General features: G+C 44.1%; 1 protein-coding gene across 3 annotated transcripts in view; it reads right to left on the minus strand.

Moving 5' to 3' along the window:
* Window positions 1–15,890, minus strand: part of RABGAP1L (RAB GTPase activating protein 1 like) — a 541,073-nt gene that overhangs the window by 176,299 nt on the left and 348,884 nt on the right. For all 3 annotated transcript variants that reach the window (XM_045026098.1, XM_045026099.1, XR_006581397.1), the window contains exons 16-17: window positions 5,213–5,338; window positions 3,556–3,699 (exon numbers count right to left, since the gene is read on the minus strand). In XM_045026098.1, coding sequence (XP_044882033.1) covers window positions 3,556–3,699; window positions 5,213–5,338 — 270 coding nt within the window. The remainder of the gene's footprint in view (window positions 1–3,555; window positions 3,700–5,212; window positions 5,339–15,890) is intronic.

Raw genomic sequence — 15,890 nt, forward strand, 5'->3', positions numbered from 1 at the left:
AGGGCCAGGGCAGGCTGCCCTTCCCCTGCCCTTCTGCCCTAGTCCTGAGACTCTCCAATGCCCCGAGCCTCTCCAATGCCTCAAACCCCTCACCCTCAGCCCCACAGCCCTCACCCCTGCACCCCCTCCTATCCCCAAACTCCGTCCCAAAGCCTGCACCCCCACCCCCTGCCACAGCCTGGAGCCTGCACCGAGCCTGCACTCCAGACCCCCTCCCCCACCCCCACCCAAACTCCCTCCCAGAGCCTTAGGCAGTAAATTTAAGTGCGTGTTTTGTCCTTTGAGTGAGGTGCATTACTGAGTGTATATATTTATTAAAACTGTAGATTATACATTAAAGTGTCAACCAACACTGTCACAATGACATAACCAAAATTAGTACAAAATTTGACAAAACGTCAAAATTAGCACTGACTTTTCACATTACAGTTAAAGAAGTTAATAAAAAAGTTAATAAATTGACTTTTAATAGCATACTATATTTTAATACTATACTACTATATTACTCTTCTTTTTTTTTCTGCCTACCTCCAGGCGCTTCCTGCCGCCAAGCCGCCAAACAGCTGTTGGTGGCGCTTAGCACTTTCCAGGAGGGAGGGGGGAGGAGCGGGGAGCCGCGCACTTAGGGGAGGAGGTGGAGAAGAGACAGGGCAGGGGCGGGGCCTCATGGAAGGGGTGGATTGGGGGTGGGGCCAGGGGCAGCAAGGGGGCGTGTCAGTGATGCGGCCCTCGGGCCAATGCACTAGTCCTCATGCGGCCCTCGGGGTCATTTGAGTTTGAGACCCCTGGTATAAACCAACCCCACTGCTGCCATGCTGTCCCAATTGCCACATCCCATGCTTTCAGGAATGTCTGTGTCCATGTCCTCCTCACAATCGTCCTCATGCTGCTGTCTCTTACCCAGGCTCTTCACATACTGCAGTATAATGTGCGAGGTGTTTACAATGCTTGCAACAGCAGCAGTGAGCTGAGTGGGCTCCATGCTTGCCGTGCTATGGCGTCTGCATGGGTAACCCAGGAAAAAAGGCGCAAAATGATTGTTTGCAGTTGGTTTCACAGAGGGAGGAAAAGAGGGGAGACTGACGACATGTACCCAAAACCACCTGTGACAATGGTTTTGCCCCATCAGGCATTGGGAGCTTAACCCAGAATTCCAATGGGCGGCGGAGACTGTGGAAACTGTGGGATAGCTTCTCCCAGTGCACCGCTCCGTGAATTGATGCTAGCCACGGTAGTGAGGACGCACTCCGCCAACTTAATGCACTTAGTGGGGACATACACAATCAACCGTATAAAATCGATTTCTAAAAATTGACTTCTATAAAATCAATCTAATTTTGTAATGTAGACATACCCTGAGACATTTTCCTGTCGGGGATTGAGATTTCTACACGACTTCCTACTAGCCCTTCATTTCTTTAATATTTCTGATTATTGTTTAGCCATTAGGCCCCTTTCATGTTAAAGGGTTTTCCTCCCTCGAATGCTAGGTTTACTTTTTCTAGCAGATTCCAATTTTTCCTCTTACACAGCTTTACTTATACTCCCAAAAGGAAAAAAGGGTTTTCATCTTTTTTCCTGTGTGTTTTCACCAAACAAGATGAGACAGAGGCTACCAGATATGATATCTGTATTTCAATGTTTCTAGAGCTGAGTTAAAAAAAAAAAATCTACATTTTCTTCAGCATTTATACTTTCTTATTGGGGTTAATACAATAAAGGGTGAAGTGTGGTTCTACTGTCAGACGGGCAATCACTGCTCTGATAAGCTGTGGATTCTTGTCTGCACTGTTTCTTACAATAACTGTGTCTGAAAGAGACTGGAGTGAACAGACATGACTTTCTCTTCAAGAAACAGAGTGTAGGGATACATTAGATTGACAGAGACTGATCGCACTCGCAGACACAATTCTGTTTTGAAAATAAACTTGCTAACTTAATTCCAAAGAGATCAAAATGCTGAACTCAGTGTATGATTTACTCTGTAAGGAATAGGATGCATGCAAGTGAAATGGGTGGCACTGATGTTCTCTTCTCCTCTGTTTGTTTTACTAACACAACTAGAAATTGTTAGAGAAAGAAGACTAAATGGTTTGAGCCCACACTGGAACACACTGTGATCATGAAAAGTAAATAAAATAATCTTTACCCCATGTCTGCTGAAGCTGTGAAATTGACAAAAAAGCCAGCTCCCCAGCCAGCCTGCTGCCTGGTCTCTGCTCCACACTCCCACTGACCGGACACCAGGCATAGACCTCCCCACTGGGAGCTCAGCTGTCCCCGACCCTGACCCCCGGACTCTCAGCTCCCCGCTCCCCACTGGGAGCTCAGCTGCACCAGACCCTGACCCCCAGACTCTCAGCTCCCCGCTCCCCACTGGGAGCTCAGCTGTCCCTGACCCTGAGCCCCGGACTCTCAGCTCCCCGCTCCCCACTGGGAGCTCAGCTGCACCAGCGGCACCCGGCTGGGAGCTCAGCACCTGGAGTCTGGTTTGCTGCCATGCTCCCAGCAGTAAACCAAGGGCATCCGACGAAGTGGGTATTCACCCACGAAAGCTCATGCTCCAATACGTCTGTTAGTCTATAAGGTGCCACAGGACTCTTTGCTGCCTTTACAGATCCAGACTAACACGGCTACCCCTCTGATACATAGGAGCCTGGTGGGGCAGTCAGGCTCCTGGAGGGGAGCTGAGAAGCCTGGTGCAACCTCCCCATTCCCAGCGGGGAGCTGAGAAGCTGGGTATGTCTGCCTTGTTCCCAGTAGGGAGGGGCTGCCAAGCTTCTGGCGAGTAGTGGACTACCAGTGGGGAGATGCATGCGGTGCTGAGCGCCCTTGCTGTCAGCCCCCCTCGCCACTGCCCTTCTTAAGTCGGTGGAAGTGCACCTGGTGAGGATGCGTACCATCAACAGAAGAAGAACCGTGTGGACATGAACTACCGCAGTAATTACTGCAGTGGCTGTAAGCTGATCTAACATAGGTCGACTCAAGTTTATAGTGTAGACATGCCCCAAGAAACTGCAACTCTGTTCTCTGGAGAAAGGCAGTGCTTGATTATTTTCTAACCGTCAGACCTAAGAGTTTAATGTACAGAACTGTCTGGTAATTCTCCACTATCTGTGAAATACCAGGCTATCAGAAACAACAAGTAATATTCACCCTGTCTTTGGATGCTCTGATCTGGGGAAACAAAGTAAAGTTCTACCACAGCAGTCTTATCTGAGCAATTGGTTGGTTGCCAGAAGCCAGATTTATTAAACTTGGATGAACTATCCATTAAAAAAATTAAATGGCTAACTAACTGAACTTACACTTATTTAAAAGTCCATCCTGAAAAAATTAATCACTTGCAGCTAGTGCAAAACTACATTTATAAAGAGCAAGGTGCCTTGCTAGCATCTTCAGTTTAACACATTCAGCATTCATTTAGAAATTAATCTGATAGAAACTGAGCAAAAAATGACTAAATCTTCCAACAAAATGAGGTAAAAAAGGAAAATTAACAACATTTTTTGGACAAAAAGCATTTTTTCTTATTCAAAGACGGTGTCATTTTACCTCACAGAGTAGTAAATCAATGATGTGGAAGACCATGCAGAGTGGGAACTTGGCAGTAAAGAGGGTGAGAAACCACTGGGATGCATACATATGAGCTTCCAGGTTCAAGTCTGCAAAATGGCTATATAAATCAGGTAGCTGCTCCTAGAGTAAGAAAAAAAAAAGGGGGAGGGGGGAAATGCTTAAATGGCACCCAAGGATCCTCCAGCTTCAGAAACACACTGCCAGCAAGGTTATTGGAGGTTTGAGAAAAGAGGAAAGTGAAATCCTGGCTCCATTAAAGCCAATGGGCATTTTGCCACAGACTTCAGTGGGGACAGGATTTCACCTTCAATTTTTGGCGGCTTCTCTGTGTTACCCACCACAGATTCTATCATGCTAGTTATTAAAAGCAAAATCAAATCAATACTATACTATGGGATTAGAGAGAGAAATTATAGGACATTAAATATGGAAAGGTAGAGTAGTTGTACCATGTATAACGTGTGTAACTATCTATTTTAAAAAATTGTTAATGCTTTTGTTCTAAATGGTTTATTCTGGGAAAACAATGAAATTATGGACATTGGAGCAGGGAGTTTAAATCAGCCTCAGGGATCATGAAAGATCAGCAGAAAACTAAAAAACATTAACAATCAGACAACGAGGCAAGTTCCACAGGCCAGGAATGCAGTATACACCAACTACGAGGTATGTAGTAACGTCAATTGTAGATTATATAAATTGGTCATTACAAATACATTTACTTGATAAAATTCATTGTAGCTGTTTGGTACAAATATTGAAAAAAACATACTGAGGACAAATTAATGTATTTTTTTTAATGTAGCACCACATAACACTTTATTGAAAAGTATCAGTAAATTGTAAACATACACAAATTGTCATCCTGGAAAGCGAGTTCAAAGGGGTTGTGTGCCCAAGATTGTATTTTAGTTTTTAAATCTCAGAAAGGAAATTTTGCAGAACAGTTGTATTTTTACTCTGGTTAACTGAATCCAACAGCAAGCTTCCATTATTGTAACTGCACCAGAGGTCAAATCTTAATGGACTGTTAATAATGGCTTATTAGTCAGGACACCAGCGTATAAAACTTGTAATGGTTTAGTCAGAGTTAAACTGCTTTTAATATGAAAAATTAAAATGTGAGGAAAAACTAGATGCATATTGAGTCACAATAAGATGACCCATGGCCTGCAAAATGATCTGTGGTGGCCTTATTTTTCATATTCATAGAATTGTCCCAGCTTGTATAATATCTTAACTCATAATGCAAGTCATATAAACTAAGACAATCCTATACCATAATATTCTCATATTCTGTTAGAACTCAGAAGTTCTACTGTAGTCACATCAATTTAACAAATAAAAAGAGAAGGGGAGAGAAGACCATAAATATCCTCTCTTTGAATCAAAAAAGTTTGCAAGAGTAAGTATATGGAAGCCAAAAGAAAACAGACACAGACCCAACCACAATGTTTGGCTTCAGATCTTAAATGTCCTTCAATTTGGGGCTCTTAGGATTCAAGAATTTGGTCCAATACACTCCTGAAAGGAGAAAGTTGTATTTTTCTAAAGCTGTAAGAGAATAGTTTACCTCTTCCCCACTCAACATTACCACGTATGAAAGGACAAGAGTTCTTGATCCTGGTCCTACCTGCATTAGTTTCTCTAGTTGGTAAAATTTGCAGTGAAGATCTTCAAAGTTATTTTTGTAGAGGTCTCGCAAGCCATAGTCATACATGATCTTCACCAGCACACAAAAGGCCTGCTCCTCTGGCATCTGCAAGGAGAAATACACAAAGAGTCTTTGAATGACAATGCAGAGATTTGAAATATCATAGCTGTAACATTTCAAAATTCCCTTTGCCCAAGGGATGGTAAGAGATTCTGAAAAAAATCTAAATGTTTCAATTTTTTAAAATTCAAAATTACTTTTAATTTTGAAATTTTCTGAAATTTTATTATTTAAAACATTAGAAAGCTTGAAATAAAAAACAAATGTTTTTGTTTATTCAGTTCTATTAGGTACCAAAAAATCTTGGGGGAATAATTTATTCTCCTTGAGGAAAACATTAGTTAGGCCTTGTCTATACTGATTTGAAACAGTGTTAGGATCTTTCTTCAGAACCTTATTCAAACACAGTGTAAACAGTATTCTAGTCTCAATTCAATGCTTGGGGCTGTAAATGCACAACTGCCATTAGCATTCCCACTACAAAGGTAAATGAGAATATTTAGCTTAGCTGGTACATAATTCTCATCTAGAAAACCACAGTAAAAAACAAATTGTCATCAAAACAGTCTTTGTCAACTGGACATTAGAAAAACACTTCTCAAAAATTCTAGGCTATATCAGGCCCTCATGGGAAAAAATGCAGAAAGGGAAAATTACAGCCAACTTTCAGGTGCATTAAGCAGTCCCGGGTCAGGTTTTCCATGACTGAGGACGCAACAATGAGCTTGGCCCTCCAAACATGTGACCATTCTGAGACCTCTCCAAGCAGCATGACTCCCTCAGAAGCCCTGCTACACCATGTCCATACCTCCTCATCCAAATGATACTGAACGCTTTAATCCCTGCTGGGGCTCTACTCAAGACCCACTTAGGGGCTTCACTAAATCAGCCAACCTCACTTTTGGAGTTGTGCTGGCTGGCTGCATGCCCTAATGGGAGGGGAGGTTGTGAGAAGTCTTGTGTCATCATAACTTCCCTTGACAGTATCCCTGACTTCAGGGGATACCGTAACAGGGTATGTGTGAGCGGAAGCTATTGCAGACACAAATCAGGACTTTAATCACAAGAATGTCTTACTTCTGCAAATACCACATAAGTGCCAATGAGCAGAAACTACTTCTGAATATCTGAGTGACAACTCTTGACCTTTTACTATTTCCGCTTGCACGCAGAATCTCTCTCTAGACAAATGTCAGCAGTGGATAAAAGCTGAATAGTTTTCTTCAAAGAGAATTTCAGTCCCTTTTTATTGACTTCTAAGGTTTCACTTTTTAGTGCCCAGACTAAGATCACGCCTTGCCTCTAGGCCAAAACTGGTGCTGAGTCCTTTCTCTTTAGCCAGTTTACATGAAAGTAGCTGTTGAACCTCAAGAACTGCCAGCCCAGCTGCCAGGTGTCTGTGCAGACTAAGATCAGACATAATAAGCTGTTAAGAGATCTCACATCTCTTGCCACAATTTTATCTGAAAAGATGAACCCCTATGGGTTAAGAAGAGAAATTAATAGCTTTCTCCTGCATGAAGAGCTTGGGGACTTGGGTCTGTTCTTTCTAAAACATAAATGTAAACTTATTTTACTTGTTCATATGCTAACAAGGAAATTATGTTTACACACATGTGCATGTTCACCCAGACATGTGCATGCACACACACATTCATCCCCATCCAACACATATGGTGTGTCAGCACTGCAAAAAAAAAAAAAAAAAAAAGTGTGTTCTTAACTCAGGTTAAAATAGCAGGGAAAACATAGTAACTCAGGTTTTAACTTGGGTTAGCAGGTGAAGTTTAAACCTCTAAGGGAACCTGGGGTTGAACTCAAGCTGCAAACCCAGGTTAAATGCCAAATTGCTGTGTATTCACTGGTATTTTAAGCCAAGTTAAGAATAGACCTTTTTTTGCAATGAAGACATACCTACAGGGAGTAGGGAGGGATTGAGAGTTTGTTGTGAGGCCAAGTCTTTTACAGAGAAGGCCATGGAGACTTCACTCTTAGGGGATAAGGATTTCCCCAGTATTATCAATCCCAAGAGTCCAAAATCATGAATCAATCCCCAAAATTTATGTTGTTATTAAGCCAATGAAATTTAAAAAAATAAATTTTGGTTTCTTTTAATTTGCTTTGTTTTTTGAGCCCCTTTTCCAACCATGATTGCTAAAAACTTACCAATTTGTTAATAATGAGAACTAAGATTCTCACATATTCACATGAATGCAAGAGCTGGGCTTCAAGAAGCACACAAAATATTGCAAGATCTGTGGTAAAATCACAACAGCTGGAGACAAATGGTCCCCTGTGACTGGGAAATCTCTGCTCATATTTTGGTGGGGATTTCTCCAGAAGAACTATGAAGACTCAAGATGGAGGTTCAGGCTACCCAGCCACCCCTAGAAGACAACTCAGGGGAAGGAAAAAGCATCCCCTATCCCAGAAGAATACAAAAGGCCTGGGGACCATGGGACCATGTAGAGATTAACAAGGCTTAGGCCTGGTCTACACTAGGCTTTTAAACCGATTTTAGCAGCATTAAACCGATTTAATGCCGCACCCGTCCACACCACGAGGCCCTTTATATCGATATAAAGGGCTCTTTAAACCGGTTTTTGTACTCCTCCCCAACGAGAGGAGTAGCGCTAATATCGGTATTACCATATCGGATTAGGGTTAGTGTGGCCGCAAATCGACGGTATTGGCCTCCGGGCGGTATCCCACAGTGCACCACTGTGACCGCTCTGGACAGCATTCTGAACTCGGATGCACTGGCCAGGTACACAGGAAAAGCCCCGCGAACTTTTGAAATTCATTTCCTGCTTGCCCAGCGTGGAGAGCTCATCAGCACAGGTGACCACGCACAGCTCATCTGCACAGGTAACAATGCAGTCTCCTGAGAATCGAAAAAGAGCTCCAGCGTGGACTACACGGGAGGTACTGGATCTGATCGCTATATGGGGAGAGGATTCAGTGCTAACAGAACTGCGTTCCAAAAGACAAAATGAAAAAGTATTTGAAAGAATTTCCAAGGCTATGATGGAAAAAGGCCACAGCAGGGACTCAGTGCAGTGCAGAGTGAAAGTTAAGGAGCTCAGACAAGCCTATCAGAAAACAAAAGAAGCAAACGGAAGGTCCGGTGCAGGGCCAAAAACATGCCGCTTCTACGCTGAGCTGCATGCAATTTTAGGGGGCTGCGCCACAACTACCCCACCCCTGTCCGTGGATTCCGAGGTGGGGGTTGTAATCTCAGCCATGGCTGAGGATTATGCAGACGGGGAAGATTACGATGAGGAAGGTGACGAGGACGACCTTGCAGAGAGCACACAGCACTCCGTTAGCCCCAACAGCCAGGAGCTTTTTCTGACCCAGACGGAATTACCCTCCCAGCCCTCCCAAGCAACTATCCCAGACAATGAAGCCATGGAAGGGACCTCTGGTGAGTGTACCTTTGTAAATATCAAACATTGTTTTTTTAAGCAAGCGTTTTTTAATGATTGATTTGCCCTGAGGACTTGGGATGCATTCGCAGCCAGTAAAGTTACTTAGAAAAGTTTGTTAACATGTCTGGGGATTGAGCGGAAATCCTCCAGGGACATCTCCATGAAGCGCTCCTGGAGGTACTCCAAAAGCCTTTGCAGAAGGTTTCTGGGCAAGGCAGCCTTGTTCCATCCACCATGGTAGGACACTTTACCATGCCATGGATGTAGCAAGTAATCGGGTATCATTGCATGGCAAAGCATAGTTGTGTATGGTCCCGGTGATTGCTGGCATTCAAGAAACATCCGTTCTTTATCTCGCTGTGTTATCCTCAGCAGAGTGATATCGTTCAGGGGAACCTGGCTGAAAATCAGGAATTTAATTAAGGGGACAGAGATGGCCATTTTCCTACTGGGTTCGTGGACTGCAGCTTAAAAAAAATTCCTTTCCTGCACCTAGCCAAGCAGGGGGAGGGGAGGAGTGAAATAGCGATGAGCTTTTTTGCGTTTGGTTAGCAGGGATCTTCCCAGCTAACAGCCATGAGGTAGGGGGGGAAGGGGCGTGATTAGCAGTGAGCTTTCATGGTACCAGCCATGCGGTGGGGGGAGGGGTAAAGCACTGCTGAAGCCCAAAGACAGTGGCTTACCATGGCCGCATGCAAGCTGAATTCTGATGCCCGGACCTGTGTCTGTGAGATCTGTAACACCAGAGCCACAGGCACACAATATTAAGATGAAAAATGCGACCTTGTAGTGAAATCACATGTGCTATGTAAGGTGAATAGTGCTGTTCACTGTGAAAGAGTATAACCATTGTTCTGTAAAATGTATTTTTTAAATACGTATCTCCCTTTTTTCCCTCCCTCATGCAGCTGCAAATTTTTCAAGCCTCCCTACTCCATCCCAAAGGCTAGCTCAGATAAAGCGGAGGAAAAAGAAGACGCGAGATGAGATGTTCTCAGATATAATGGAAGTAACCCGCAAGGAAAGAGCTCATCTGAATGAATGGAAGGAGGTGGTATCAAATTACAGGAAAGATGCCAGTGAACGTGAGGACAGGAAGGACACCCGAGATGAGAGGTGGTGGCAGGAAGATCGGCAGGAAGATCAGAGGTGGCGGCAGGAAGATCAGTGGTGGCGGGATGCAACTCTGGGGCTGCTGCGTGATCAAACTGACATGCTCTGGCGTCTGGTGGAGCTTCAGGAACGGCAGCAGGATCACAGAGTGCCGCTGCAGCCCCTGTATAACCACCCTCATCCCTCACCATGTTCCACATCCTCCTCACCCAGACGTGTAAGAACGCGTGGCGGGAGGCTCCGTGCACCCGCCCACTCCATCCCCGTGGACAGCCCAACCAGAAGGCTGTCATTACTGTGAAATTTTTTTAGTGGGCTTTTCCATCCCTCCTGTCCTCCTCCCAAGCCACACCCAGGCTACCTTCTCAGTTCTCTCCCTCTTTTTATAATGAATTAATAAAGAATACATGATTTTTAAACTATAGTGACTTTATTTCCATAAGCAAGCTGTAATCGAAGGGGGAGGGTGGGTTGCTTGCAGGGAATGAGTCAATCAAGGGGGGTGGGTGTTCATCAACAAACACAGCAGTCACACCCTACCCTGGCCAGTGATGAAGCTCGTTTTCAAAGCTTCTCTGATGTGCACCGCTTCCTGGTGTGCTCTTCTAATCTCCCTGGTGTCTGGCTGCGTGTAATCAGCGGCCAGGTGATTTGCCTCAGCCTCCCACCCCGCCATAAAGGTCTCCCCCTTACTCTCACAGAGATTGTGGAGAACACAGCAAGCAGCAATAACATAGGGGACATTGGTTTGGCTGAGGTCTGAGCGAGTCAGTAATGTGCGCCAGCGTGCCTTTAAACAGCCAAAGGCACATTCTACCACCATTCTGCACTTGCTCAGCCTGTAGTTGAACAGCTCCTGACCACTGTCCAGGCTGCCTGTGTATGGCTTCATGAGCCATGGCATCAAGGGGTAGGCTGGGTCCCCCAGGATAATTACAGGCATTTCAACATCCCCAACTGTTATTTTCTGGTCTGGAAAGTAAGTCCCTTGCTGCAGCCGTTTAAACAGAGTAGTGCTTCTGAAGACGCGAGTATCATGAACCCTCCCTGGCCATCCCACGTGGATGTTGGTGAAACGTCCCTTGTGATCCACCAGTGCTTGCAGCACCATGGAAAAGTACCCCTTGCGGTTTACGTACTGGGTGCCCTGGTGCTCCGGTGCCAAGATAGGGATATGGGTTCCATCTATCACCCCCCCACAGTTAGGGAATCCCATTGCAGCAAAGCCATCCACTATGGCCTGCACATTTCCCAGAGTAACAACCTTTCGTAGCAGCAGCTTAATGATTGCTTTGGCTACTTGCATCACAGCAGCCCCCACAGTAGATTTTCCAACTCCAAATTGATTCCCGACTGACTGGTAGCTGTCTGGCGTTGCAAGCTTCCAGAGGGCTATTGCCACTCGCTTCTCCACTGTGAGGGCTGCTCTCATCTTGGTATTATGGCGTTTCAGGGCAGGGGAAAGCAAGTCACAAAGTTCCATGAAAGTGCCCTTACGCATGCGAAAGTTTCGCAGCCACTGCGAATTGTCCCACACCTGCAACACAATGCGGTCCCACCAGTCTGTGCTTGTTTCCCGGGCCCAAAATTGGCGTTCAATGGCTAGAACCTGCCCCATTACCAGCAGGATCTCCAAAGCGCAGGGGCCCGCGGTTTGAGAGAATTCTGTGTCCATGTCCTCATCACTCTCATCGCCGCACTGCCGTAGCCGCCTCCTCCTCGCCTGGCTTTGCAGGTCCTGGTTCACCATAGACTGCACGAGAATGCACGAGGTGTTTAAAACGTCCACGATTGCGGTATTGAGCTGAGCAGGGTCCATGCTTGCTGTGCTATGGCGTCTGCACAGTTCACCCAGGAAAAAAGGCACGAAACGGTTGTCTGCTGCTTTCACGGAGGGAGGGGTGAGGCTGTACCCAGAACCACCCGCGACAATGATTTTTGCCCCATCAGGCACTGGGATGTCAACCCAGAATTCCAAGGGGCGGGGGAGACTGCAGGAACTATGGGATAGCTTCGGGATACCTACCCACAGTGCAACACTCCAGAAATCAACGCTAGCCTCGGACCATGGACGCACACCGCCGAATTACTGTGCGTTGTGTGGCCACGTGCAATCGACTTTATACAATCTGTTTTACAAAACCGGTTTATGTAAATTCGGAATAATCCCGTAGTGTAGACGTACCCTTAGAGAGGTTCAGAACAGAGTCAGTAAGCATTCAGGACATTGGATTGGTTGGGAATGGACAATCTGGGGGAGCTAGGAGCTTGAAGGATGTGATCTTCTTCCTCTCCCCCACCGGAGCTCCTAAGCGACATCAGAGAGAATTTGCTTCCTCCCCTTCTCTGATCATTTCAGTTTCATTTCTTATTAGGAATGTATGTATTATATAGGCATATTAAAATGGGTGTAGTTGACATTTGGTGGTCCCTAGAAATACCTTTCAAATTTAATCACAAACTCTAAAAACACTCAAAGGCAATTTTACACAGTAATGCCAATGTAACATCACACATTTGGAGATAAGGGGAGACAAACGATAATTCATCATATTTGGAATTTGGCAGCTTATTCATTTTTTGAACACTTGTGTCTCTACAAATAGCTTATCTTATCTGAACCAAACTTTAAAAAAAAGTCTACTGTTGGGTAAGAAATGCCATGTAAAATATCTGATGGCATGTTTGATTCTGGAATATATGGAGGTGAGGTGGCGGGGTGTGATAATGTCGTTCTAGTTTCAATTGTGTCTATAAAGAGACTATCATCTCTCCACAATGCTCTTATTGGGTATCAGCTCCTTAGATCTTCAAGACGTCATAGTTGTATTTTAAGAAGATAATACTTATGCCTGAAACCGTCTGAATTTTTCTTTTAGACATCTTACTTAGTAACTTCTTTCCTCTTGGGCTGTCCGTGTGAGGGATAAATCTTTAGAGGTCTTCTAAAGAACCATACTCTAAATGGAAATAACTTCTGAGAGTGATTAATGTGATGTTACCAACAAAAGCCTGGCACTGAAAACAAGCAATAGCCTGCATAACTGTTTTTTTAAAAATGCTCTTCACAATATCCCATTTCTTAACTCCATAGATGTATCAATACATTTGTTTAGCAGCTTGTAAATATCTAATATTTTTCAACTATGCTAGTATCTTGGAAATTAAAGATGACAATACAAATTAACAATCAAGTATGTCTTTCAATGAATGGGTCAAATCCGTTATTCAGTTTTTGCTCATGAGGAGATTTCAAAACTGCTCAAGTGACTTGGGAGCACAAGACATATTGAAAGTCAATGGCACTTATGATCCATTTGGGTGAGAATCCCACTCTCAGACAAGCTCCCACTAACTTCAATAAGAGTTTGCCTGGTGAGAACCAGGTTAAAAATGAAATGAAAATCCATTAAAAACTTCAGGATTTGGCAAACTATTCAAAAAAGTATCCTTTACCATCAAATAAAAACTGACCACTACAAAATATATAATAGGTTTTGTTATAATAGAAGCTAATTATTCCTGACCTAATGGTTTCTTAAGAACATAAGAATGGCTATAATGGGTCAGACCAACGGTCCACCTATCTAGCCCAGTATCCTGTCTTCTGACAGTGGCTGGTGCCAGAATCTTCAGAGGGAAATGAACAGAACAGGGCAATTATCCTGTGTTCAATTCCCGTTATCCAGTCCCAGCTTCAGAGGCTAGGGACTCTCAGAGCAGGGGTTGCATCCATGACTATCTTAGCTAATAGCCATTGATGGACCTATCTAATTCTTTTTTGAGCCCACAGTCATACTTTTGGCCTTCACAACATCCCCCAGCAAAAAGTTCTCCAGGTTGACTGTGTGTTGTGTGAAGAAGTACTTCTGTTTGTTTTAAACCTGCTGCCTATTAATTCATTGGATGACCCCAGTTTGTATTGTGTGAAGGGATAACTAACACTTCCTTATTCACTTTCACCACATCATTCATGATTTTATACACCTCTATCATAGCCCCCACCCCCCACTAATTATCTCTCTCCTAAATTGAACAGTCCCAATCTTTTTAATCTGTCCTCATATAGAAGCTGTTCCATACCCCTAATCATTTCTGTTGCCCTTCTCTGCACCTTTTCCAATTCTAATATAACTTTTTTGAGATGGGATGACCTGAACTGCACAAAGTATTCAAGTGTGGAGGTACCATGGATTTATATTGTGGTATTATATCATCTTCTGTTTTATTGTCTATCCATTTCCTAATAATTCCTAACTTCATGTTAGCTTTTTTGACTGCCACTGCACATTGAGCAGATGTTTTCAGAGAACTAGCCAAGATCATTCTTGACTGGTAACAGCTAATTTAGACCCCCAACATTTTGTATGTATAGGTGGGATTATATTTGGCAATGAACATTATTGTTCATTTACTAACATTGAATTTCATCTGCTATTTTGTTGCCTAGACACCCAGCTTAGTGGGATCCTGTGACGTACCCATGTACCCTTTGTAACTCTTCACTGACAGCTTTGGACTTAATGATCTTGAGTAATTTCGTATTGTCTGCAAACTTTGCCACCTCACTTTTCACCCCTCTTTCCAGATCATTTATGATTGGGGCCCTACCAAATTCACTGCCATGAAAAAAGCATAACGACTGTGAAATCTGGTCTCTCTCCATGAAATCTGGTCTTTAGTGTGCTTTTATTCTATACTATAATGATTTCACAGGTGAGACCAGCATTTCTCAAATTGGGGGTCCTGACCCAAAAGGGAGTTGCAGGGGGGTCACAAGGTTATTTTAGGGAAGTTGCAGTATTGCCACCCTTACTTCTGCACTGCCTTCAGAGCTGGGCAGCCGGAAAGCGGAGAGCGTTGGCTGTTGGCCGGCGCCCAGCTCTGAGGGCAGCGCCCCACCAGCAGCTGTGCAGAAGTAAGGATGGCAATACCATACTATGCCACCCTTACTTCTGCACTGCTGCCTTCAGAGCTGCGTGACCAGAGTGTGACGGCTGCAGACCAAGGACCCAGTTCTGAAGGCAGCAGCGCAGAAGTAAAGGTGACAATACCATACCATGCCATCCTTACTTCTGCGCTGCTGCTGGCAGTGGCTCTGCCTTCAGAGCTGGGCTCCCAGCCAACAGCTGCCACTCTCCACCTGCCCAGCTCTGACAGCCGCACTGCTGGTAGCAGCAGTGCAGAAGTAAGGGTAGCAGTACTGCAAAGCTCCTCTACAATAATCTTGTGACAACCCCTCAACTCCTTTTTGGATCAGGACCCCTAGAGTTCCAATATCTGATTTAAATATCTGAAATCATGAAATTTATGATTTTTAAAATCCTATGACCGTGAAATTAAGCAAAATGAATTGTGAATTTGGTAGGGTCCTATTTATGAATATGTTGAACAGCACTGGTCCCAGTATAGATCCCTAGGGAACCCTGCTATTTACCGCTTTCCATTGTGAAAAATGACCATTTATTCCTTGCCATTGTTTCCTATTTTTTAACCAGTTACTGAGCCATGAGAGGGCCTTCCCTCTTATCCCATGACTGCTTACTTTGCTTCAGATCCTTTGGGGAGGGATCTTGTGAAAGGCTTTCTGAAAGTCCAGGTATACTATATCCACTGGGTCACCCTTGTCCACGTGCTTGTTGACACCACCAAAGAATTCTAATTGCTTGGCAAGGCATGATTTCCCTTTACAAAAGCTGTGTTGACTCTTCCCCAACATATCACGTTCATCTACGTGTCTGAAAAATGTGTTCTTTACTGTAGTTTCAACCAATTTGCCTCGTACTGAAGTTAGGCTGACTGGTCTGTAATTGCTGGGATCACCTCTGGAGACTTTTTTAAAAATTGGAGTTACATTAGCTATTCCCCAGTCATCTGGTACAGAGGCTGATTTAAGCAATAGGTTACCTACTACAGTTAGTAGCTCTGCAATTTCATATTTGAGTAGTTCATATTCTTATTTGTAGATGAACCACACATTTGTAGAAATAAGCCACATGTACTGTCTCTTGGCATCAGGCAAAAAGGATTCCACAGGGAAGAAAAAGATGAAC

Source organism: Mauremys mutica, chromosome 8 (genome assembly GCF_020497125.1).
Source record: "Mauremys mutica isolate MM-2020 ecotype Southern chromosome 8, ASM2049712v1, whole genome shotgun sequence".
NCBI classification, from domain to species: Eukaryota; Metazoa; Chordata; order Testudines; family Geoemydidae; genus Mauremys; species Mauremys mutica.